This window comes from Saccopteryx leptura, chromosome 3, assembly GCF_036850995.1.
Source record: "Saccopteryx leptura isolate mSacLep1 chromosome 3, mSacLep1_pri_phased_curated, whole genome shotgun sequence".
NCBI classification, from domain to species: domain Eukaryota; kingdom Metazoa; phylum Chordata; class Mammalia; order Chiroptera; family Emballonuridae; genus Saccopteryx; species Saccopteryx leptura.
This window is the reverse complement of record NC_089505.1, coordinates 37,647,467-37,670,545: the sequence shown is the minus strand read 5'-3', so window position 1 is coordinate 37,670,545 and position 23,079 is coordinate 37,647,467. Positions and strand designations below refer to the sequence as shown.

The following is a 23,079-nucleotide window of genomic DNA, read 5'->3' as shown; positions in this document are numbered from 1 at the left end:
TAGACATGTGTAGTATATTGTATCATTGTTCAAAATTGTCTTTTTCAGCCCTAGGATTACATTTAACCCTGTTTTGCTGATGTCAGGATTGGCCATGTGACTTGCTCTCATCAATGACATGTAAATTGAAGTGACGTGTTGACAGTTCTGAGAAGAAGCCTTAAGGGTCATCATGGAGCTCTACTGTGCTCTCTCTTCCCTCTGTTCTAACACCAGAAATATCCCTGCTCCTTCAGCCTAGGTCATGAGATGAAGTTTGCATGTCCAGAACCAATATGGACACAAGTGTGAGCAAGAAATAAAAACCTTTCTAAGACATTAAGATTTTTAAAGTTGTTTACTGAAAAAGACAGTCTAAACAGACTGATATAGCATTTCAGTTTAATATACCACAAATGAATGCCTTGTCTTCCCTACCCCAAACCTGCTCTTTTAAGTGCCGGCTTGGATGTGGGCTCATCTGGCTTGAGTGCAGGCTCACCAGCCTGAGTGTGGGTTTGCTGGCTTGAGTATGGGATCATAGACATGACCCCATGGTCACTGGCTTGAGCCCAAAGGTCACTGGCTTGAAGTCCAAGGTCGCTGGCTTGAGCCCAAAGGTTACTGGCTTGAATCCCAAGGTCGCTGGTTGAGCCCAAGATCATTGGCTTGAGCAAGGGGTCACTCACTCTGCGGTAGCCCCCAGGTCAAGGCACATATGAGAAAGCAATCAATGAGCCACTAAGGAGCCGCATTGAAGAATTGATGCTTCTCATCTGTCTCCCTCCTGTCTGTCCCTCTATTTGTCTCTCACTCGCTGTTACTCACACACACACACACACACACACACACACACACACACACACAAAATCAGTGTCAAAAATAAAGTTCTGTGTTTAGAAAGTCTAGTGCGTTCTGGAATTGGTGAAATCTTTTTCTGAAGTTGGTCATTATCAATGATTAGTTGTGTTCGGTATTGGACAAGTCTTTCTAAGGTTGTTTCTTCATCTCTGTAGTGTGAATTATAAAACCAACTTTGCTTGTTTTAAGGATTAGAGAAATACATGCCACATTTAGGTGTTCAGCAAAAGCCAAGTGTTATGCAATGAAAAGTTGAGGTCAAATCAGAGTCTACCTTGAATACCAAGCTAAGAAGTTGGTACTCTTCCTTTGGGCGCAATAATTACTGAAGGGTTTTTGCTTGAGTGACAGTAGAATCAAGGAGGGAAACCAGTCAGAAGGTTACTGCTGTGGTCGAGGTCCCCATAATGAGTCACTGACAGTGAATTTCCGTGTTATTCTAGACTATAAACTACAGGACTTTGCATTACCTGTGCATGAGGAGTGTGAGACAAAGGCCGCTATTTTGACCTAGCTGACGCTGTTAACAAAAAGAAAGCAGGCGTGAGGTCCAGTTTTGCGCATTTTCATCTTAAGCACCTACACTTACCGGGCTGAAAATGCATGCAAAAGCATCAAACATGGTCTGTGTTGCAAAGAAAGCTCTAGAAATTTTGTTTCTTCTCTTAAGACCTACCACTTTTTAAAATCCTTTGTCTTTTACGGCAGCGTAATACACTCGCAGACCCTCCCACATCACAGGATTTGGGGAGAGAACAGGTCTCGTCTGGCGGGACGTTAGGGCGCGCTGGTGATGTCACCGCGACGCGGGGCGTGCTCCTGCGTCTTGGAGGACGTCGTGCATCAGTACCAACGAGACACGGCGGGCGGGGCACCTCCTCTGCGCCTCTGGCTCCTCCCGGTAGGGCCCTGCGCGTGCTCGCGCGCCCCCTCGTGGCCGCAGGCTTGCAGGCCAGCCCCTGGCTTTGAGGCCCAGCACCGCGTCGCCCTCCCGCTAGCGTCCGCCAGGTCGGCGCGTGCGCCCAACTCGGCTCCGCCCAGCGCCACGCGAGGGCGACGCCTCGAGGTAAAGCCGCGAGGTGCTGGAGCGGACTCGGTGTCGGGCCGGCAGTCCCGGAGAAGCCGAGGCTCCGGGCCGCGGGGGCGGGGGCGATGGCTGACGAGCAGGCGCGCTGTAGCGCGGAGTCAGATCCCGGCGCTAAGGCAGCAGCGATGGCGGAGCCGACGGTGTCTTCATCGGACTCCTCCGGGGTCGCCCCGAAGTCACCGGCGCCCGAAGACTACAATAGCAAGTGCGTGTTCTGCCGGATTGCGCGGCGGCAGGAACCGGGCACCGAACTCCTGCATTGCGAGGTGGGCGGCTTCGAGCGGCCGGCGTGGGGACCCGGCCGTCCCCGAGCTCCTGGGGCGGGAGGCGCTGGGGGCGCCGGGTGGCCTGGGCCGTGTCGGTGGCCGGCCGCCTTCCTCCGGGCGGGCGCGCCTCCAGCGCTCTGCGCCGAGCCCGGGACGCGGAGTGACGAAGCGGGGCACTGGGGCCTGGCCCCGCGGGGACCCGAGTGTTTGGCAGAAAATCGCACTTATGGCCTTTGTTTTTTTGTAACAGACCGCCCCCCACCCCCGCCTTTCTAAACACTGCTTTTCCATTCTGCACATTCAAATGCTGATACCGAGGCGAAAACTGGGAGCAAATTGAGAATAGCAATTGTGAAAAATGCTTTTTGTGTTGTTGTTAGATTGATAGAAAATAGGCCGGGGGGAGTAGATCTACGGTCACAGTGGTACCCGGGGCCCCGGTTCCCACTGCAGGGTCCAGTTCCTAGAAGCACTGTCGGTTGTAGTGCGTGCACCTGTTAAGACCACAAAGTGTTGGCCCAGGTATTTAAGGACGGATATCGGATACACGCTTTCTTCTGTCGGTTCTACTTGTCTTTAAAAAAACAATCTTTTGAGAAACCAAAGATTTTCTTTGTATAGTTAGTCATTCATTCATTCAAATTAGTGGTGGAGATTCAGTGGTAAGTAAACGATAGTCGGTGTCCAGATTTTATAGTTTAAAGGGTGGAATGAATACCGATAGAGGAGGCAGCTGGTCACCCTGCCCGGTGCTCCTGTGAGATGATTTCACCGCCTGCAGTATTTTGCAAGCCTGTGGGAGGGACGCCGAACCCAGATTTAAAGGGTCCGGGAAATTCTTTCCAGAAAAGTGAGACGTGAAGTGGGAGCTGACCAGGCGAGAAAATAGTGTCCTGGGTAGAAATCGCCTCCAGAGGTTCATTTTGTGCCATAGGAGAACTGACAGAAATTCAGTCTAACTGTGGAGTATAGAGTTTGAGATGAAAGATGAGGCAGGAGAGATAAAGGACTATTTAAAGGTGTTGTAATTAATTTCATGGAATTTTATTTTTATCTGAAGAATGAAAGGAAGCTTCACAGTGTTTATTTAATATTGGGTTGGAGGAAGGGGTTTGATTTTTGAAAGATCATTCTGGAACCATTCTGTAGAGACCAATCTAGAGGCAAGGAGATCTGTTAAGAGTCTGTTGAAGTAACCCAGCCTGATGATGGGCTGAAATAAGAACGTGGTAGTGGGGATGAAGAAAAGTGGATCAATTTAAAGATATTTCGGAGGTAAAACAGGGCTTACTGATGGATGTACAATAGATTAGGGCAGTTGTTCCCCAGGGGACTTTTGGCAATGCCTTGAGACACTTGATAGTAACAGTTGTGGGGTCAGGGAGGACTGCTGTAACCTAATGGGTAGAGGCCAAGTTTGCTAGTATTATACAATGCACAGGACAGCCTCCTGCAACAAAGAATTATCTAGCCCCCAAAATGTCAATAGTGCCTGGGCTGAGAAACCCTGATTCTGATGTAGGAGAGGAGGCAGAGAAAGGGGGAAGTCAGGGATGATTTCTAGATTTCTGGCTAGGAGTAACTGGTAGTCCTGGTTCTATTTCACTAAGACTGGGAATATAGGAGGAGAGCAGATGGCCAGGTGAGTGGTGGGAAGTATCAGAGTGATGAATTCAGTTTCGGGAGTGTGGTGTTTGAGGTGAGTGTGAGGTATCTAAGTAGAGATGTTCAGCAAATGGTTAGATAGTTTGGCACTCTAGAAATTTGGATTTGTAGCCAGATTATAGGAACTGCTAGTTTATAGATGGAAATTGAGGAGATGACCCAGGATAGAGATATAGAGTAAGAAGTGAAGGAGGACCTACCGAGAATCCTAAAGAACACTGACATTACCTGACCAGGTGGTGATGCAGTCGATAAGAGTGTCAACCTGGGACATCGAAGTCCCAGGCTGAAAACCCCCAGGTTGCTGGCTTGAGTGCAGGCTCACCAGCTTAAGCGCAGGCTCATTGGCATGGTCACTGGCTTTAGCCCAACGTCACTGGCTTGAGTAGGGGTCATCAGCTCGGCTGGAATCCCCCGGTCAAAGCACATATGAGAAGCAGTCAATGAACAACTAAAGTGCTACAACTATGAGTTGATTCTTTTCACCTCTCTCCCTTCCTGTCTGTTGGTCTGTCTCTTTCGCAAAACAAAACAACAAAAACAAAACACTGACATTATAAGAGAGAGGCAGAGAAAAAGGACCTGAAAATGGGACAGAGAAAGAACAAAGAAATAGAAGGAAAAGTAGGAAAGCTCAGAGAAGGGAGTATGTCAAGACCAAAGGAATTGGCAGCTGTGTCAGCTTCTCTAGTTCTCAGGTCTGGGTTAGGTGACTGTCCTGCTTGTTTGTGGAGAGGCCAAGTTAGATTAGAACTAGTGTTGTCCCCAAAGTGATGGTCATTCGCCTCTAGGTGCACAGTTGCAGTGCAGTAGTGAGACGGAAGGCAGATGATAGTTGATTGTGAAGAACCTGGGGCTGAACAAATTGAAGAGAGCAACTATAGACAACTTGTGAAGGAAGTTTGGCAGTCTTGGGAAGGAAGGAAAGGAGTGATAACTGCAGGAGGAGTTGGAGTTGAGAGAAAGCTTTTCAAAGCAGTGAAGACTTTGGCATATGTAAATCCTGATGGGCAGATGCCAGTGGAGAGAGGTTTAAAACGAGAGCTTTGTCCCTGAGAAAGAGAAAACTCAGTCACTTATTCTAGACTCAGTATGTGAATGAGCACCTTCTCTGCTTGGGAACTGTTGGAGGCAGTGGGATACAGCACTTAACAAAACGTGCAGAAATCTCTGTCTTCATGAGCACAGGCGATAATCAGTAAGCAAAATACCAAGTAAAACACATAGTTTATTAGGTGGTGAAAAATACAAGAGGAAGATATGCAGTTTTTAAATATTCATCAGGAAAAGCTATGTGAAGAAGATGGCATTTGAGTGAAGGCTTGAAGGAGCAAATTACCTGGTTATTAAGAAGTAAAAAGTTTGAAGAAGCTTCTCTGGAGGCCAGGAAGGAGGATTGGGACCGAGAAGGATTGTTGTATAGTGATGAGGGTCAGCTAAGGTTGAGTACATTGTATATATAATATAATGTCTGTTCAACTGTGATTTTTTTTTTTAATCCTCTCAGCTGCAGGCTAAGTCTGGTTTCATGTAAGCTGGAAGTTGTGTTGACCCAGGATTGTGGCGTGGCCATGTGGGTGTTATGGAAATGCAGTGGGACAAAGCTAAGACTGTTTGGCTAAGGTTGGCCGAAGTGGTAGACTGAAGTCTCTGCTGAGTAGGGGAAGGAAGTGGAGATAGGGGCGGCTGACAGGGAGAAAGAACAGGAATGTCAGCTGGCTGCCTGCAAGGTAGGCTCTGCTGGACCGATCCACAGCGTCAGAAGGGGCCCCGCTCTGCCTCGTCACTGACTCTTTATTTTACTAAGTATGAAGTTAGGTTAGCAAGAGGGAAAGTGAGTTTGTTAACTTTGCAGAGTTCAATACTGCTTCAATTCCTAGAAACTGCTTTTAAATTTTGTACACTCTGGTACCAGTGTTGAAGAAAACAAATAGAAAATTAATACTAGTAGTTGTGGAAAGCTTTGTCTAAAAATAGTCATGTAGAGGGGGTGGGATGAGCATTTTTTTCTTTGTTAGAAACATTCTCAGCCTGACCAGGCGGTGGCGCAGTGGATGGAGCATCGGACTGGGATGCGGAAGACCCAGGTTCGAGACCCCGAGGTCGCCAGCTTGAGCGTGGGCTCATCTGGTTTGAGCAAAAGCTCACCAGCTTGAGCCCAAGATCGCTGGCTTGAGCAAGGGGTTACTTGGTCTGCTGAAGGCCCACGGTCAAGGCACGTATGAGAAGGCAATCAATGAACAACTAAGGTGTTGCAATGCGCAATGAAAAACTAATGATTGGTGCTTCTCATCTCTCTCCGTTCCTGTCTGTCTGTCCCTGTCTATCCCTTTCTCTGACTCTCTCTCTCTGTAAAAAAAAAAAAAAATTTATAAAAAAAAAAAGAGAAACATTCTCAGAGTAAATTATATGAAGACTTGGGGGACATTTTTATAGAGGAAATAGACACAGTAAATATTTTTAACTAATTTATACCCTGACTAGGGGGCACAGGATGAATCCATGAGTAGTCCATTAATACAGCATATGCACATACGTGTGCGGAGTGCTCCAAAAAGTTTTGTATCTTTTTCACATCGAATCTAAGATGATTTGATATGTAAGAGTGAAGTGAATAGTCACCTAATATTTAATTTGTATGTTTTACATTGTATTAATAATATATTTGTCATAAACATTTGGAAATTGTTGGGTTTATATAATGTAAGGTAATATACTAAAGTGCAGAGAAGAGAATTTGAGTCGGAATAATTTGAGTTACCAGCATCACTGTGGTTAGCTAGAGAAGAGTCCTCAGCCTGTAACCTCTGTATGGTGTTTTCCTTGTCGTGTAGTGAAGAATTAAAGCTTAAGCAAAGGCCAGAGTATGCGTTCTCAGTGAGGGAGCTGTCACTCTCCAGGGGTGAGTATTGGTTCTTGGAGGGCAATATCTTACTCTTTTTATGTATGAGGCAAAGCTATATGTTGAGCATATAAGCAGACAATGAGTATATCTGTGGTAATAAAATGCCATGGGGTATGATGGGGGAGGGGGAGACTTAAAAATGTCCTAATATGGGGCAATAATGAAAAACTGCCCAAGAAACACTGGGCTAGATGTTTATTTGCACTTCGTTTGAGACCATAATGAGGAAATACTAGTTTAACTTGAATGTTCTCCCCCTTCTTGAATCAAAATTGCCCTACACCTCAGAAGGCATGGTATTCAAGTGTTCTTTCAAATGTTATTTCTTTTTATTTGCTTTACATACCAGTCAGGGCTCAGTTGAAGGAAAGAAAAAATACTCTATTTTAAGCAGAAATTGATTTGCTCTAGACAGATATTTGCTTTAAAAATGTCATTGCCAGGCTGAGGAGCAGGTTCTAGAAAAGCCTCTGAGAGCGCCACCCAGAACAGCACTGCAGAGCTGGCCCACTGGGAGCTGTCTTCCCTGCTGCAGTCAGGACTGCCCGCGGAACCGGGTTCATGACCATTCTCTGGAGGTGTGATTCAGACAAGAGGAAACGGGGTTACTGCCACTTTTGAGTGGTTTTTCCAACAGCAGTACTATTGGCATTTTTGGTTGGACTGTGTTGTGCTGGGTTCTACCTATTCTGTCTATTGCAGGAAGCTTCATGTCACTGACCTCTGGGTTTTTAAATTCATTTTAGAGAGGAGAGGAAGAGAGAGAGAGAGAGAAAGAGAGAGAGAGAGAGAGAGAGAGAGAGAGAGAGAGAGGAGAAACAGAAAGAGAGAAGGGGGGAGGAGCTGGAAGCATCAACTCCCATATGTGCCTTGACCAGGCAAGCCCAGGGTTTCAAACCGGCAACCTCAGCATTTCCAGGTCGACGCTTTATCCACTGCGCCACCACAGGTCAAGACCTCTGGGTTTTAAATGTCAGTAGCATAGTTGCTGGACATGGCCCTTTCCCCTCCCCCATTACATGTTGCCATGGTGGCAGATACCGGCTGTGAGCCATAGGATAGAGGGTAGTAAAACTGTAACTAAGGTTTTACTAAGAACAATGGAACTGAGTCACCAGGTATGTATCAAGGAGAAAGAACACAGAGTGGCACATACCCTTCCCCCACCCCTACCCTGGTTTACCTGCTTGCTTGCACGGAAACAGAGTTTTGCCTGATGCCCAGGGCTTAGCTATTTAAACTGTGACCCCACCCAGTGGGTGCAGAACTTTCACCAACCTGCGCCATTGGTGCTGCCCCTATATGTAAGTAATAAAGGCTATGTCCACTCCATCTAGCCCTCCTTGTGCTTTCTTTGGGATCTTGCAACAATACTGGACTGTTTTACCAGGTCTGGACCCCCTGTGTTGCAGCATCCACAATCACAAGGGCACATACATATTTGTAGTCTCCTTTGAGAAACAGCACTGCTTCAGAGCTATGCTGCATCTGCCGGGTCCACACTGCTGGTCCATGCTGATACCAGAAAATGGCTCATGCCTGTCTCTTCTCTTTGAGGAAGCTAGTAACTAGACTCTCCGAGGAAGCTAGTAACTAGACGTTGGAATGGGCGGCGGGGTGGGGGGGGGGGGGGGGAGGGAGAAACTGTCTCTGTAGTCTTAGAGAGCTGGAACTAGCAGAAGCGACAGCTACCTTTGCTTCAGGTCAGCTTTTTTTCCCCTCTCTCTTCTTTTTCCAAGTGAGAGGAGAGGAAATAGACAGACTCCTGTTTGCGCCCCCACCAGGATCTACCTGGCAGCCCCCATCTGGGGCCAGGCTTGCAACTGAGCTTTTTTTTAGCATCCTCAGTGCCTGGGGCTGATGCGCTTGACCAATCAACCAGTTGAACCATGGCTGCGGGAGGGGAAGAGAGAAAGACTGTGTTGGACTGGTTAGCTTTTTAAAGCACCTGCATCCTAAGTACATCTACTTGGCAAGATCTGAATTCCTTCTGGGATTTTTTAGCTTATTTAGTTTCTATAATACAGAGTTATTTGCAGTGGAGGTAGTATGCCAACTACGTTCTTCACCACAGTTTATTTGTTGTATTTAAGTTGATGCTTAGCCCAGATAGTTAGATTCAGTGCTGATAATGAAGTCAAGATAGACTAGCTGTTTGTCTAATTCATGAGTTTTCAAGAAGGGTAAAAATTGATGTACTTGTCTGGGGCAGGAAAAGAGGCAGACAAATGTTTATTCTTTATTTATATAAAGTATAGCTATATTGTACAGGGTATACCCCTGTAGATATATAATATAGCTGTGATATTAAAATATCATGGGATGGGGGGGGGAATTAGGGAAAAAAATCATGCCTTAGGGGGGGCAATAATGAGGAAAGGTTGAGAAGACTGTTCTAATTAAATAATGGCCATAATTCCAACTTAAAGAAGGTGTTTTGCAAAGACAGACTAAAAGATCATGCAAAAGCCTTCTCTCTTACTGGAAAGTATCTGAAAGCCTAGTGACACCGTGTACTTTTAAGGCATAGAGGAGGGGTGTTGGTAGCTTCATCTTTCTGTTTAAGCAACTGTCATTTATTTATTCAACAGTTTTGCAGGCTTAGTATGTGCTGTTCACTTAGAATTCAAAGATAAATATGGCATGTCCCTCACTTTGAGAAGCTTGTTGTGATTTGAATTGAAAGCAGCAAATAAAAAAATTCTCTTTCAGTGTGTGTCATTAGGGATGGATAATCAAAATTTTGTATTTTAAAGTCACTTGACATCACCTTTCCTTTGTGTGGTTATGCTACCAACATGACATACAGTTAGGTTCATTTGTTTCTTTTTGCTTTCAATTTGTATGGATCACCTATTATTTTTTTTAATCCAGAAATGTATGTTAAATTTTTAATATTTTAAAGTCAAAATTGTGAAGCAAAGTACATTCAGAAAAATCTAGTTTCTATTCTTGTCATCTCTACTCTGTTCTTCTTCCCTCATAAGAAACATTTAAAATATGTTTTTTTCCTGACCGGTGGTGGCGCAGTGGATAGGGCGTTGGCCTGGGATGGTGAGGTCCCAGGTTGAAGTCTCGAAGACATTGGCTTGAGAGCACGGGCTCATCCAGCTTGAGTGCAGGGTCACCAGCCTGAGCAAGGGGTTGCCAGCTTGAGCACAGGGTCACCAGCCTGAGCAAGGGGTTGCCAGCTTGAGCATGGGGTCCCCAGATTGAGTGTGGGGTTGCCAGCTTGTGGGTATGTAATAGAAGTCTTAATATAATATAGGAAGGGATTACCTAATACCTTGTTTTTGCCACTTTTCTTTTCAGTTATGGCTCTAGTGGGAGCTATAGTAGACAAAAATTGTCATTCTCACCACAACTTGTCAGTCACCCGAAGCGGATATGAGCAGTATGGACAGTGATAAGGACACTAATGATGTAATATATAGAATTACCTTTCACCATTATTCTCATTGAAACCAAGATTACTAGCATGAGTATGGGGCCTCATTCAGATTGAATTTTGGATCCTGAAATGGAGAACTGATGAACTACGTTGTATTGTGGGAATTTTCCAGAGGGAACCTCTGCTTATTGATACCGGTTTTTATTTAATTTTGGCTAATTTTTTTTTATAAGATATTGAATAAGGTTATTTAGGGAATATATATTTTTCTCTTGGAAAAACTTGAAACTCAAATGTTAATAGATTGGAAAACTCCCTTTTTTGTTTCCTTTGCTTTTTTCTTTACATTACCGTATGGACTATGTAAACCAGAAAACTGATATAATGCACTGGGCACATAATGTAGTACTATAATGCGGAATTTGAACATTTCAAAGGCTTTTTTTTTAGAGTTAGAGAGACAGAAATAGAGAAGCATCAATCTGTTGTTCCACTTATTTATTCATTCATTGGTTGATTCTTGTATTTGCCCTCACTGGGTATTGAATCCACAACCTTGGTGTAACAGGATAATGCTCTGAGCTACCTGGTCAGGACCTCAGAGGCCTTTTAATGCTGTAAAGTGGCAAGTAAACAGAAAGAAAAGGTATTTGTACCTAATGGCTGTAAAAAACATTTAAAATGTAACCTCTGGATATGTAGATGCTAGGTGATGTTCTTGTTAATATTGAAGAGTATGCTGCTTTGGAAAGAAATTAAATGTAAAAAAGTATTCATCAATTTTACTATGATTCTGTAGTCACACCTCTAAAAGTACATATCACACCTTAGGGTAGAGATGGAGAAATATACAGTGAAATAATAATAATTAAAAAGAAAACTTTCTAGAGTGTTGATAATGAAGTTTTAATGAACTTTATTCATAATTGTTTTTCTGAAATTAACTTTATATAAGTCTTTTTATTCTCTGGAATAAATAAGCATCTCATGAAGTAAGCTAAAGCTTGTCTTTATGTACTGAATTCATAATCACAAAATTGCCCAGTGGACCTTAGTTGTAACAGAACTACCATTTTCATATCAGACTGAGATTTATGATATTTAAGACATGCCAGAATAGCATTCGGTAATTCTTTTTAAAAATTCACTAACAAACGATGTTTTTGTTTTTTTTCCTTTAGAATGAAGACCTAGTTTGCTTCAAAGATATCAAACCAGCAGCACCTCATCATTATCTTGTGGTGCCGAAGAAGCATGTTGGAACCTGCAGAGATCTAAAGAAAGAGCAAATAGAACTTGGTAAGCTGATGACAGAATTCTTCGTGGTTCTATCATCTTAAATTGGCATCAATTATAGCAATGGCAATTAAAAAGAAAACGTCTAATCAGGTGTTATGAAAAGGAGCAGTATGACTTTTTGAAACTTTCATTATGAAAAATTTTAAATATATACAAAAATAAAGAAAATAGTATAATCTCCATGTATTATATTTATCACCCAGCTTCAACATTTATTAACTCATGGCCAATCTTTCCTCATCTGTTAATCTTCTCCCACAGTGGGTTTGAAGTAAATCCCAGATATGTTGTTCTTACATTCCACTGAGTTGGCTCTGACTCCAGGAGACCCTCTGAATGACAGGGTCCTGTCCTCGGCAGCCCTGCTCAGCTCCTATGGACTCCTGCACATGGCTGTTGTGGAGTCGGTCCAGCTCATATTGGGTCTTCCCCTCTTCCTGCTGTCTTCTTTTTCTCCCAGCATTATTGTCTTTTCCAAAGAACCTTGCCTTCTCATGATTTATTTACTCTTTAAACTCTCTAAAACAGGGGTCCCCAAACTACGGCCCACGGGCCACATGCGGCCCCCTTAGGCCATTTATCTGGCCCCCGCCACACTTCTGGAAGGGTACCTCTTTCATTGGTGGTCAGTGAGAGGAGCATAGTTCCCATTGAAATATTGGTCAGTTTGTTGATTTAAATTTACTTGTTCTTTATTTTAAATATTGTATTTGTTCCCGTTTTGTTTTTTTACTTTAAAATAAGATATGTGCAGTGTGCATAGGGATTTGTTCATAGTTTTTTTTTATAGTCCGGCCCTCCAACGGTCTGAGAGACAGTGAACTGGCCCCCTGTGTAAAAAGTTTGGGGACCCTGCTCTGAAAGATAATGCTTTTTACGTTTTTTAAATGGTGGCTTTTCTTGACCCTGAAAATGAAAGGTGCCATGAAAAATTACATACAGATAGGTGATGTAGCATATGAGCTCATAGTGCCTGGGAGTGAGACCATGTTGGTACCTGCTTTGTAGTTTTTTGTGTAGATGAGATTGTAGTGTGAACTTTTAGCCTCTGAAAGGAGGTTCTGAATTTTGTCTTTTACAGGATTATCCTGTATTTTTATACTTATGATTTCTGTGACTTCTCAGTTATCATTTACTGAGATATTTCTAAGTTCATTTCCAAACTGCTTTGATAGCCTTTGTCACCAGTATTTGAGGTTAGTTTGCTCCATACTTTCAGGTAGCTACCAAGATAGATAAATTGGGCTGGATGTTTAAAAGTGAAACCTCTTTGATAGAAAACCTCAATGTGTAGTTCATTAGTATTTAGACTACTGAATTACCAGTTTTTCCCCTTAGTCATCTGTAGTTCTGTCAATACATTTCACACTCATTCCAACAGATGGAGGCCAGAATGCATGTAATATTACTACCTGGCAACAGCCACCACCATAGCCTTAAGTACTGATATACTTTTATACTTCTTTTTATACTGTTTTTTTTTCTTAAAGAGGGAGAAATTTTTTTTCTAGTACTTCTATTTTTTTATTAAAATTTTTATAACTGTTGCAAATCAAATGTTATTAATTTTGAAGCAGCATGGTGGGTACTTGAGATTTTATTATACTTATGCTGTTCTTTCTGATTTTGTGTACATTTGAATATCTCCATAATAAGTATTTTTAAGTTCTTGCAATTAATATTTTGGAAGTTCTTAAAATTAATATTTTTAAGTTCTTGCAATTAATATTTTTTATAAAGTTGGAAAACCAGTAAGCATATGGAAGAGCTCAATAACACTATTAAGCTTTGTGACTATAATTGACATTTTTAGAACTCCACCTAATTATATATAGGACACACATTTTGTTAAGAGCACATGTTCACCAAGATAGAGCATGTTTTGGGCAATAAAACATGTCTAAATATATTTCAGATCATTTAAATCTTCTCTGGTGACAATGAAATTAAAAATTTATCCTTGGACTAAATACTTTTAAATTAACATTCTTTTGAATAACTTCTAAATAAAAAGGTCAGAGAAGTCAAAATTTTGGATTGATTCGTAACAAAAATACAATATACCGTAATTCATGGAATGAAGCTAGAGCTGTGCCTAGAGGGAAATTTATAGCTTTAAATGCTCATATTAGAAAAGGTTTAAAATGAGTCACCTAAGTTTTCACTTTAGCATGCTAGAAAGAGGCAAGCAAATCAGACCCAAATAAGTACAGTGGTACCTTGACGCATGAGCACTTTAAATCATGAGTAATTAGAGAGGAGCAGTCACTTGCGAGATTTTTTGCTTTAAGTCACAAATGGATATTTGAATCACGAGCTTCCGCTAGATAGCCTGCCGAACGTTCTGGAAGGGAGGAAGAAACAAACTTCCATGTAAAGGTATTTGTTGAAACGGCCTCTAAGAGAAAGTGAGGTAAGTATGGCGAAAAAGCCAAAAGTCAGTGAAGGAAATAAATGATGATTGTTGGGCAAATATTTGTATTTTCTGAGTTTCTTCACTTTTATTGTTAAAAATGGCACTGGGCAGCTGTCTGTGAAATTGCTAATTACCTTCCTGCTTGGGAAGGGCCATTGTTATGCAAATGTATCCCCCCTTTGCCAGCATCTTCGCCTGACCTTGAAGGTAAATATACTTCATAAACCAGTTTATTTCTTTACATTCTCTCTTATTATGTATATATATATATATGTGTGTGTGTGTGTGTATTTGTTATTTATAAAGTACATTTTCTTATTTAAAAGCATATAAAACAAAAAATTCATGTGGTTTTGGGGGACTAGAATAGACTAATTGCATTCCCATTAATTTAAATGGGGAAATTCGATTTGACACATGAGCAAATTGAGTCATGAGCTCGGCCATGAAATGAATTAAACTCGTGTGTCAAGGTACCATTGTGTAAAGAGAAAAATAATGAAGAGTAGATATCATTGACAAAGGAAAGAGACAATAGGTTTTTGCTTCCATGTATTTTGGATCTGATTTTAAGTGAGAACATACTTATAATTGTTATTTTCTCTCTGTTGAGTCTTTTTATCATTATAAAATGTTTCTCTTTATCTCTAGAAATACTTATTGAGTCTAGTTTGTATGGTATTAATTTATCTACTCCAACTTTCTTATTACTTACTGTTTACACTGGTTATCATTTTCTATCCTTTCAACCAAATTGAATATTTGTATTTAAAGACTTGAAAATGGCAATGTAGTTGAGTCTTTACTTATTTTTTTAATGTGGTATGAAAATGTCTTTTACTTAGAGTTCTTAGTTCCTAAGCATTTAATGTAACCATTGACATAGTTGGATTTAGGTCTACCATTGTGCGATTTGTTTTCTCTTTGCCCCATTTGTTTTTCTGTTGCCATTTCTTCTTTCCTGCCTTCGTGTAGTTGAGAATCCCTCCCCCCCTTTTTTTTTTTTTAGTATTTTGCTTCATCTATTCCCCCCCTTTTTTTTTTACAGGGATAGAGAGAGAGTCAGAGAGAGGGATCGACAGGGACAGACAGACAGGAACGGAGAGAGATGAGAAGCATCAATCATCAGTTTTTCATTGCGACACCTTAGTTGTTCACTGATTGCTTTCTCATATGTGCCTTGACCGCGGGCCTTCAGCAGACCGAGTAACCCCTTGCTCAAGCTAGCGACCTTGGGTCCAAGTTGGTGAGCTTTTGCTCAAACCAGATGAGCCCGCATTCAAGCTGGCGACCTTGGGGTCTCTAACCTGGGTCCTCTGCATCCCAGTCTGATGCTCTATCCACTGCACCACTGCCTGGTCAGGCTCTATTGCCTTTTTTTTTTTTTTTTTTTTTTAATTTTTTTTTTTTTTCCATTTTTCTGAAGCTGGAAACAGGGAGAGACAGTCAGACAGACTCCCGCATGCGCCCGACCGGGATCCACCCGGCACGCCCACCAGGGGCGACGCTCTGCCCACCAGGGGGCGATGCTCTGCCCATCCTGGGCGTCGCCATATTGCGACCAGAGCCACTCTAGCGCCTGAGGCAGAGGCCACAGAGCCATCCCCAGCGCCCGGGCTATCTTTGCTCCAATGGAGCCTTGGCTGCGGGAGGGGAAGAGAGAGACAGAGAGGAAAGCGCGGCGGAGGGGTGGAGAAGCAAATGGGCGCTTCTCCTATGTGCCCTGGCCGGGAATCGAACCCGGGTCCTCCGCACGCTAGGCCGACTCTATTGCCTTTTTAAGAATTCCTCTTCACACTTTTAAAGTGGTTTCTCTAGAGAGATTAAAATACATATCCTGTTATTATCATAGCTTATTTAAGTTAACATTGTTTCACTTCATAAAAAATGTGCAAAACTTTGCTATACTTTATTATGTTATCTACATATTTTAGAGCCTCTACAACGTTAAAATGATTGCTTTAAACAGTCATATATGTGTTTTAAAGGGATTAAAAGATAAAACAGCCTTACACACACACACACACACACACACACACACACACAGGCTCTTTGTAGTATCCTAAAAGAAAACAATTACACTCTGGCTTGAAGTACTGGCCTTGTCATGGAAGTCTGGCAGCCTCCTGGCTTTCACACACACACACACACACACACACACACACACACACACACACTCACTCTTTGTAGTATCCTAAAAGAAAACAATTACACTCTGGCTTGAAGTACTGGCCTTGTCATGGAAGTCTGGCAGCCTCCTGGCTTACACACACACACACACACACACACACACACACACACACACACACACTCTTTGTAGTATCCTAAAAGAAAACACACACACACACACACACACACACACACACTCTTTGTAGTATCCTAAAAGAAAACACACACACACACACACACACACACACACACTCTTTGTAGTATCCTAAAAGAAAACAATTACACTCTGGCTTGAAGTACTGGCCTTGTCATGGAAGTCTGGCAGCCTCCTGGCTTTCTCTCTCACACACACACACACACACACACACACACACACACACACACACACACACAGCCTCCTGGCTTCAAGCCTGATTTAGAGAAGTAAACGTTAGCAACAAATTTACAGCCTCATAACAACTATGTAAATTCTCTCACTTCTACCCCTTTTAAACAGTTAATTACACCCTTCAGAAACAAAAGAAATCTAAAGTTTGTGATTGTGCTTTGAAGATGTCAGGTTACCAGAATTCTTCGAAAGGAGAGGAATATTCCATCTGAAGCTCATAAAGCACTGAGAGGATGAAGACGCCAAGGGCATAGGGTTTGGACCCCAGAACAGTTATACACCTATTACCTAGTCAAGGCCAGGCTGACGTCCCTAATTTAGGCTCTTCTTAATTCAAACAATTTTTAATTACTTGATCTCCTTATAATTAGAATTAGGCATCAGTAGGATCAGATGTCCTAAGTAGTCACTTGATAATATACCCTCAAGAGCCGTTCAGAGTTAGCCTGTGTGTGGTCTTTTGTGATAAGCTGAACCTTCATTTCAGTTGTAAGCTGAACCTTCATTTCAGTTGTTTATAAGCAAACTTCTCAGTAACTTAGAGCTATTGAATGTGTCTTTAAATGTTTACCTATTTTGATACAATTCTGACTAGGACCCAAAGAGTTAAGATTAATAACACTTCAGAATAAAAAAAAATTATTTTTTTTAAAAAGAAGGCCTGACCTGTGGTGGCGCAGTGGATAAAGCGTCGACCTGGAACACTGAGGTTGCTGGTTCAAAACCCTGGGTTGCCTGGTCAAGGCACATATGGGAGTTGATGCTTCCTGCTCCTCCCCCTTCTCACTCCCTCTCCCCCCCATCCTCTCTAAAATGATTAAATAAAAAATTTATTTTAAATAACACTTCAGTGAACTTAATGTCTCTAGTGTTATATAGTTTTTTTCCTGTTTTATAGTTGAGAACATGGTTACTGTTGGAAAAACCATTCTTGAAAAGAATAATTTCACTGACTTCAAAAATGTGAGGTATGTATATTTTCATATAGAAACCATTATTCACAGCTGGTTTTTCTAAAATATTATTTCCTCGTGGAAAAGGAAAGCAGAGATGGCAGACTTCGTAATTGAAATGGTTTTCCTGAAAGTGAGTGTATAGGTTGTTCGTAGTGTAAATTTAATTTAAAAACCTTCTTCCTCTCATAGCTCAACATCTTCTAGGAATCACCACTTACAGTTTGCAAAGACAAGTATATTCAGGCAGTGTGTAGGTAAAATAGTTACAGGTCCATGTGTCTTTGTTCAATATGTACATATAAAATTGTGTGTAAATTGAATTTCCTTAGAAAATATTTTATTTTATGTGATTTTAAAATACATTATTATATACTTCCAGCAAGAAATTATTTTGAATTGGTTGCCTGCTGGACAAAACTCTGGAATTTGTTAAAGGTTGAGCAAATGTCCAAAATAGGTCAATTTTGCAACTGATTTTTTTCTTTTAAAAATATTTCTGATACCTTGGGTGACCCGAGTAGTCCCAAGGCAGGTATAGTGGAGGCTGCTCTGACACCTCTGGACTGGAATTCAGAGAGACGGGAATTTTAATGCTATCCATGCTACTTGCTGTGTACTGTGCTTGCACTGTGTGTATAGAGCTCTCCGAGATAATAGCTGCTCTGCCTACTTGTAGACACAGATGAGACTGTGACAATCCTCTGAAAACCGGTAAGCACTGCCCAGTAGCGATAATGACAAGGAACATATGGTATTGGATAGCCTTTCCCCAAATGCAGCACATCCCTCCCCAGTCATAGGAGTGCTCGCTTGTTACGAGAATGGACTCTGGAGCAGGAGTCCAGAGCCCTAAGCCTAAATCCTAACTCTGTCACTCCCGAACATTAGGAATTTAGGAACTCTCTTACACTTTTGGATTTTGGCTTCTCCATCTTTAAAATGAAAGGTTTGAGGGAATCTTCTAGCTTTTAGATGACTTAATTCTACATTATATGACTCATATTTCACAGAGGGAAAACCTGAGTCTCCTTTTTTAGGTACTGGTGGAAGCTTTTCAATATGTGTTGCATATCTGACTTGCATTGTTAGTCCTGTATTGATACAATATAGCACTTTTCCTTCCACTTAGAATATGTGAACTTGCAAAATGATAAGTAGATTTTTTTTTAAGTAAGAGGAGGGGAGAAAGACAGACTCCCACATGTGTCCTGACTGGGATCCACCCAGCAGCCCCTGTCTGGAGCCGATGCTTGAATCACTCGAGCTATCCTCAGCACCTGAGGCTGACACTCCTACCAGCCCAGTCATCTTTAGTGCCTGGGGCCGATGTTTGAACCAGTAGAGCCACTGGCTGCAAGAGGTTAAGAGAGAGAGAATGGGGAGAGGAGGGTAAGAGAAGCAGATGGTCACTTCTCATGTGTGCCCTGACCCGGGATTAAACCCGGGTTGTTCCCATGCCTGGCTGGTGCTCTTTCCACTGAGCCAACCAGCCAGGGCCTGTAAATTGATTTTTAAGAGAGTCAATCATATTTAAATTTTTTTATTAGTGAAAGGAATTCTTTAATGTTTTCATAAAGCAAAATAGTATGAATAATTATAATCTAACTTTTCAATATTAAACAGAAACTTAAGTGATGATAAAGTTTTTTAATGATGATATAATAATTTCACTACTGAAATATTGATTGGTAAGGAAATGATTTACTGCTTTTATTAAAGGAGAAAGCACACCATCTACTGGCCGTGTCCCGGAATAATGGAACCATACTTGAGTGTCCTGTAATTTTTGAAAAACCAGATTCATTGCAGAGGCTTACCTTAGGAGAATTAAAGCAGCTTAATATGATAAAGACTGAAAGTTATAGGACGAAATACCAACTCAGAATTCATGAAGGTTATACTAACGCATGATATGCTGTTAAGGCCTTCCTTGATGAAGAGTTTATGCTACTGCACACTTAAACATGAAAAGAAGAGGAACTGGGTGAATACTCTGAATTGTAGAAAGAAAAACAGTAAAAGACATGTTTGGTGGAAAATCTGCCTTTGGTAATCTCTTTTGGATATCTTCAGTATTTATGGGTCTTAACATGAAAAAAATAGTGTTAAACTATTTTCGAACTGATTTGTTAATTAGCTCTTACCTTTCTCCTATAGGATGGGTTTCCATGTGCCACCATTCTGTTCCATTTCCCACTTGCACCTTCATGTTCTGGCCCCAGTTGATCAGTTTGGCTTCTTTTCAAGATTGGTTTATAGAATGAATTCCTATTGGTTTATCACAGTAAGTGTTGTTATACTAGTAGCATACAAAAATATTTGTCTTTTTTTGGAAGTTTTACATTTCTTGGCAACAGCTTTCACAGTCTTGATCATCTGTTTTAACAGATAGGTACATATAACCTGCATTTGGTAATAGTACCTGCCTCTAGGGTTGATAAGAGAATTGATAAAATAATTTATGTGTAAAGCACTTACAGCTTACCTTGAAAATAGTAAGTACTCAGTAAATGTTACTTGCAGCTTCTATGCTTATATCAACATTATTGTAAAAATTGAGTTATTGTAATTTTCGATAGTTTAAACTCCATAAAAAAATGCTGCAGCAGTAGTATCAACTACCAGATCTGAGGTTGAAGCTTTCAAACTAAATAACTGCAAAATTCTGCTTTGCTAGGACAAAGGTGTGATAGAATTCAGCTGGTTCTAGACCTGTGGCCTCACAGTCGAACCTTAACTATTAAATGACTCTTCCTTCCAGGGCTTCTTAACTAGTAATTAACCAGTTTCTTATTTTATGAGTCCATGATGCTATATCTGAATAATAATTCAGTTGCAGATTAAATAATTACCATTAGTTGATGCATATTATTATAGTCATAACACATAAGAAATTAAAAAGCATCTAATTTCTAGAAACTTTATATTTCAAACTTATTATTCCTCTCTTCAATTTGTCTAGATATTTTCATTTAAAAATAATTTAAGAAATGTGTGTGTGGGTGTGTGTGTATTTGAAATAAAATTGTGGGAGATACTGTAGAACAGTTGGTGTGGTCTCTAAAATATCAATGTGATAAAAAAAGAATTTTTTTTCTTCTTTGCATTTCTAATTTTCTACATCAGACATGCTTTTATAATAAAAATTAATTAAAAATACATTTCTGTAAAATAGTCATGGGGATATAAAGTACTGTATAGGAATATAGTCAATAATATTGTAATAACTATGTATAGTGTCAGAAGACTACTAGACTCTTTGAGGTGGACACTTCCTAAAATATATAAATGTGTGCCTGACCAGGGGGTGGCTCAATGGATAGAGCATTGGACTGGGACGTGGAGGACCCAGGTTCGAAACCCCAAGGTCTCCGACTTAAGCGCAGGCTCATCTGCTTTGAGCAAGGCTCACCAGCTTGAGCCCAAGGTCACTGGCTTGAGCAAGGGGTCACTCAGTCTGCTGTAGCCCCCCCCCCCATCAAGGCACATAAGAGAAAGCAATTAATGAACAACTAAGGTGCCACAGTGGAGAATTGATGCTTCTGATCTCTCTCTTTTCCTGTCTGTCCCTATCTGTGCCTCTCTGTCTCTATCTCTGTCATTAAATAATTAAAGAAAGAAATGTTTAATCTCTGTTGCACACTTGAAACTAATATATGTCCACTATTTGAAAAATGAGTTTGAAGAAAAGGGAGGGAATTCTGACCTGTGCTACAGTATGGATGAACCTTAAAGACATTGTACTTAGGGAAATAAGCCAAATAGTATATGATTCCACTTATCTGAGATACCTAGTATACTCAGACTCTTAGAGACAGGAAGTAGAATGGTGATTGCCAGCTGTTGGGGCCTATGATGGTGGGAGGGAGAGGATGGAAGTTACTTTTTAATCCATTTTTTTCATGGATATAGAGTTTCTATTTTGCAAGATTAAAAGAGCTTTGGAGATGGATGGTAGTGATGGTTGCATAACAGTGTGAATACACTTAATACCATTGAACTATGTATTCAATAACATGATTTAGATATCAAATTTAATTGTGTATTTTACTGCAATAAAAAATTAAAAAACAAAACATTCATTTTTGTAACTTTTTATACTATTTTGTCACATAAAATTTTAGTTGGAAAAAAACAAATGAACAAAGTTATAAGATTTGTTAATGCTTCAACCTGGGAACCTGAACTCTTAAACCTGTGTGTGTATTAAAGAGGTTTATTTTTTTAGATTTTATTTATACATTTTAGAGAGAGAAAGAGAGAGAGAGAAGAGGGGGAGGACAGGAAGCATCAACTCCCATATGTGCCTTGACCAGGCAAGCCCAGGGTTTTGAACCTGCAACCTGAGCATTCCAAATCAACACTTGATCCACTGCGCCACCACAGGTCAGGGTAAACCTGTAAATATATAAATGAGGCTGTGAAAATCAAGATAAAGATAATAAAGTATACTTCAAAATCTCTTATATATTGTTCCAGATATATAAGATGATTGAGAAAAGTATCTGAAATGATACAACTAGAAAACTTTAGTTTACTTTTAATTTTTAAATAGATTTTATTTGTTTAGGGCAGTTTTACGTTCGCAGAAAAATTTAATGGAAAGTACAGAGCTCCCATATACCCCCGTTCCCCACATAATCTATTGACAACCTACAATATAGTGATATATTTGTTATAATCCATGAAATAATATTCAAAAATCATTATAACCCAAAGTCCATAGTTTACATTAGGGTTCACTCTGTGTTGTACAATACATTCTACTGGTTTAGATAATGTATAATGAATGAGACGTGTCCACTATTATAGTATTATACGGAATAGTTTTACTGCCCTAAAACTCCCTCTGTGCTCTGCCTATTCATCTGTTCCTCTCCCCTAATCCCTGGTAACTAATGATCTTTTCAGTATCTCCACAGTTTTGCCTCTTCCAGAATCTCATATAGTTGGAATTGTACAAATTCAGATTGGCTTTTTTCATTTAATAATATGCATGTAAGGTTCTTCTGTCTAATGTACATTTTAAAACTTTATTATTATATTTATTGTTATTTTCTTAAGCTTTTTAATAACTATGCAATGTGGACAAAATATGCCTATTTATATACAGTGTAGAATACCTTTACAATAGTTTAGGGGTTTTTTTGTTAGATTTTTTAGGAACTAAATATGTATTATCCAGCTCGTCTGCTGTGGTTTATTATAATAGAGATGCCAGTGGAATTATTTCACATTGGCTATGATACCTGGAATAAAAAGTATATTTTTTAAATTGCAGGCTGATTATTTGATTGAAAAACTAAGAACATGAAAATGACAACAGTGGAAGATTTTCTTAATCTTGGCTCAACATAAACTAATATTTTGATCCCTTTTAAATCAAATTACAATGGTAGGGTTTATTGGGTTTTATAAAAGGCTGTTACTGAGTAACCTTAAATCTTTTCTGAATGTCTGTTTCCTGAGATCTGTGATATAGTTATGTGAATACTTTGTCATTGACTACTCTGTTTTAATGATTACTTGTCTAAGGTATAAGATACTATATATAAAATTCCATTAAAACAAATTCTGTTAATCAAGAAGGGCTCTGTATTTTTTAAAAGTTCAAATATTTTCATTTTTCACTATAGTCATTTATAATGAAGAATAAACTGGTATTGAGAGTATTTTGTTGGAGTCTTTTGAAAGAGA

General features: G+C 40.4%; 1 protein-coding gene across 1 annotated transcript; it reads left to right on the top strand.

Annotated features, from left to right (window-relative positions):
• Nucleotides 1-1,888: 1,888 nt before the first annotated feature.
• Nucleotides 1,889-23,054, top strand: HINT3 (histidine triad nucleotide binding protein 3). The gene is made up of 5 exons (XM_066373302.1): nt 1,889-2,193; nt 11,336-11,453; nt 17,325-17,394; nt 19,540-19,666; nt 22,664-23,054. The coding sequence occupies exons 1-5, from the start codon at nt 1,993-1,995 to the stop codon at nt 22,694-22,696; spliced, it is 549 nt and encodes a 182-aa protein (XP_066229399.1). The 5' UTR covers nt 1,889-1,992; the 3' UTR covers nt 22,697-23,054.
• The last annotated feature ends 25 nt before the right edge of the window (nt 23,055-23,079 follow it).

Excerpts from the sequence above, each read along its gene's own strand:
- HINT3 (XM_066373302.1), top strand. The coding sequence starts at position 1,993 with ATGGCTGACGAGCAGGCGCGCTGTAGCGCGGAGTCAGATCCCGGCGCT. Across the intron at positions 2,194-11,335 it reads CCGAACTCCTGCATTGCGAG|AATGAAGACCTAGTTTGCTT; the intron begins GTGGGCGGCTTC and ends TTTTTCCTTTAG. Across the intron at positions 11,454-17,324 it reads GAAAGAGCAAATAGAACTTG|TTGAGAACATGGTTACTGTT; the intron begins GTAAGCTGATGA and ends CCTGTTTTATAG.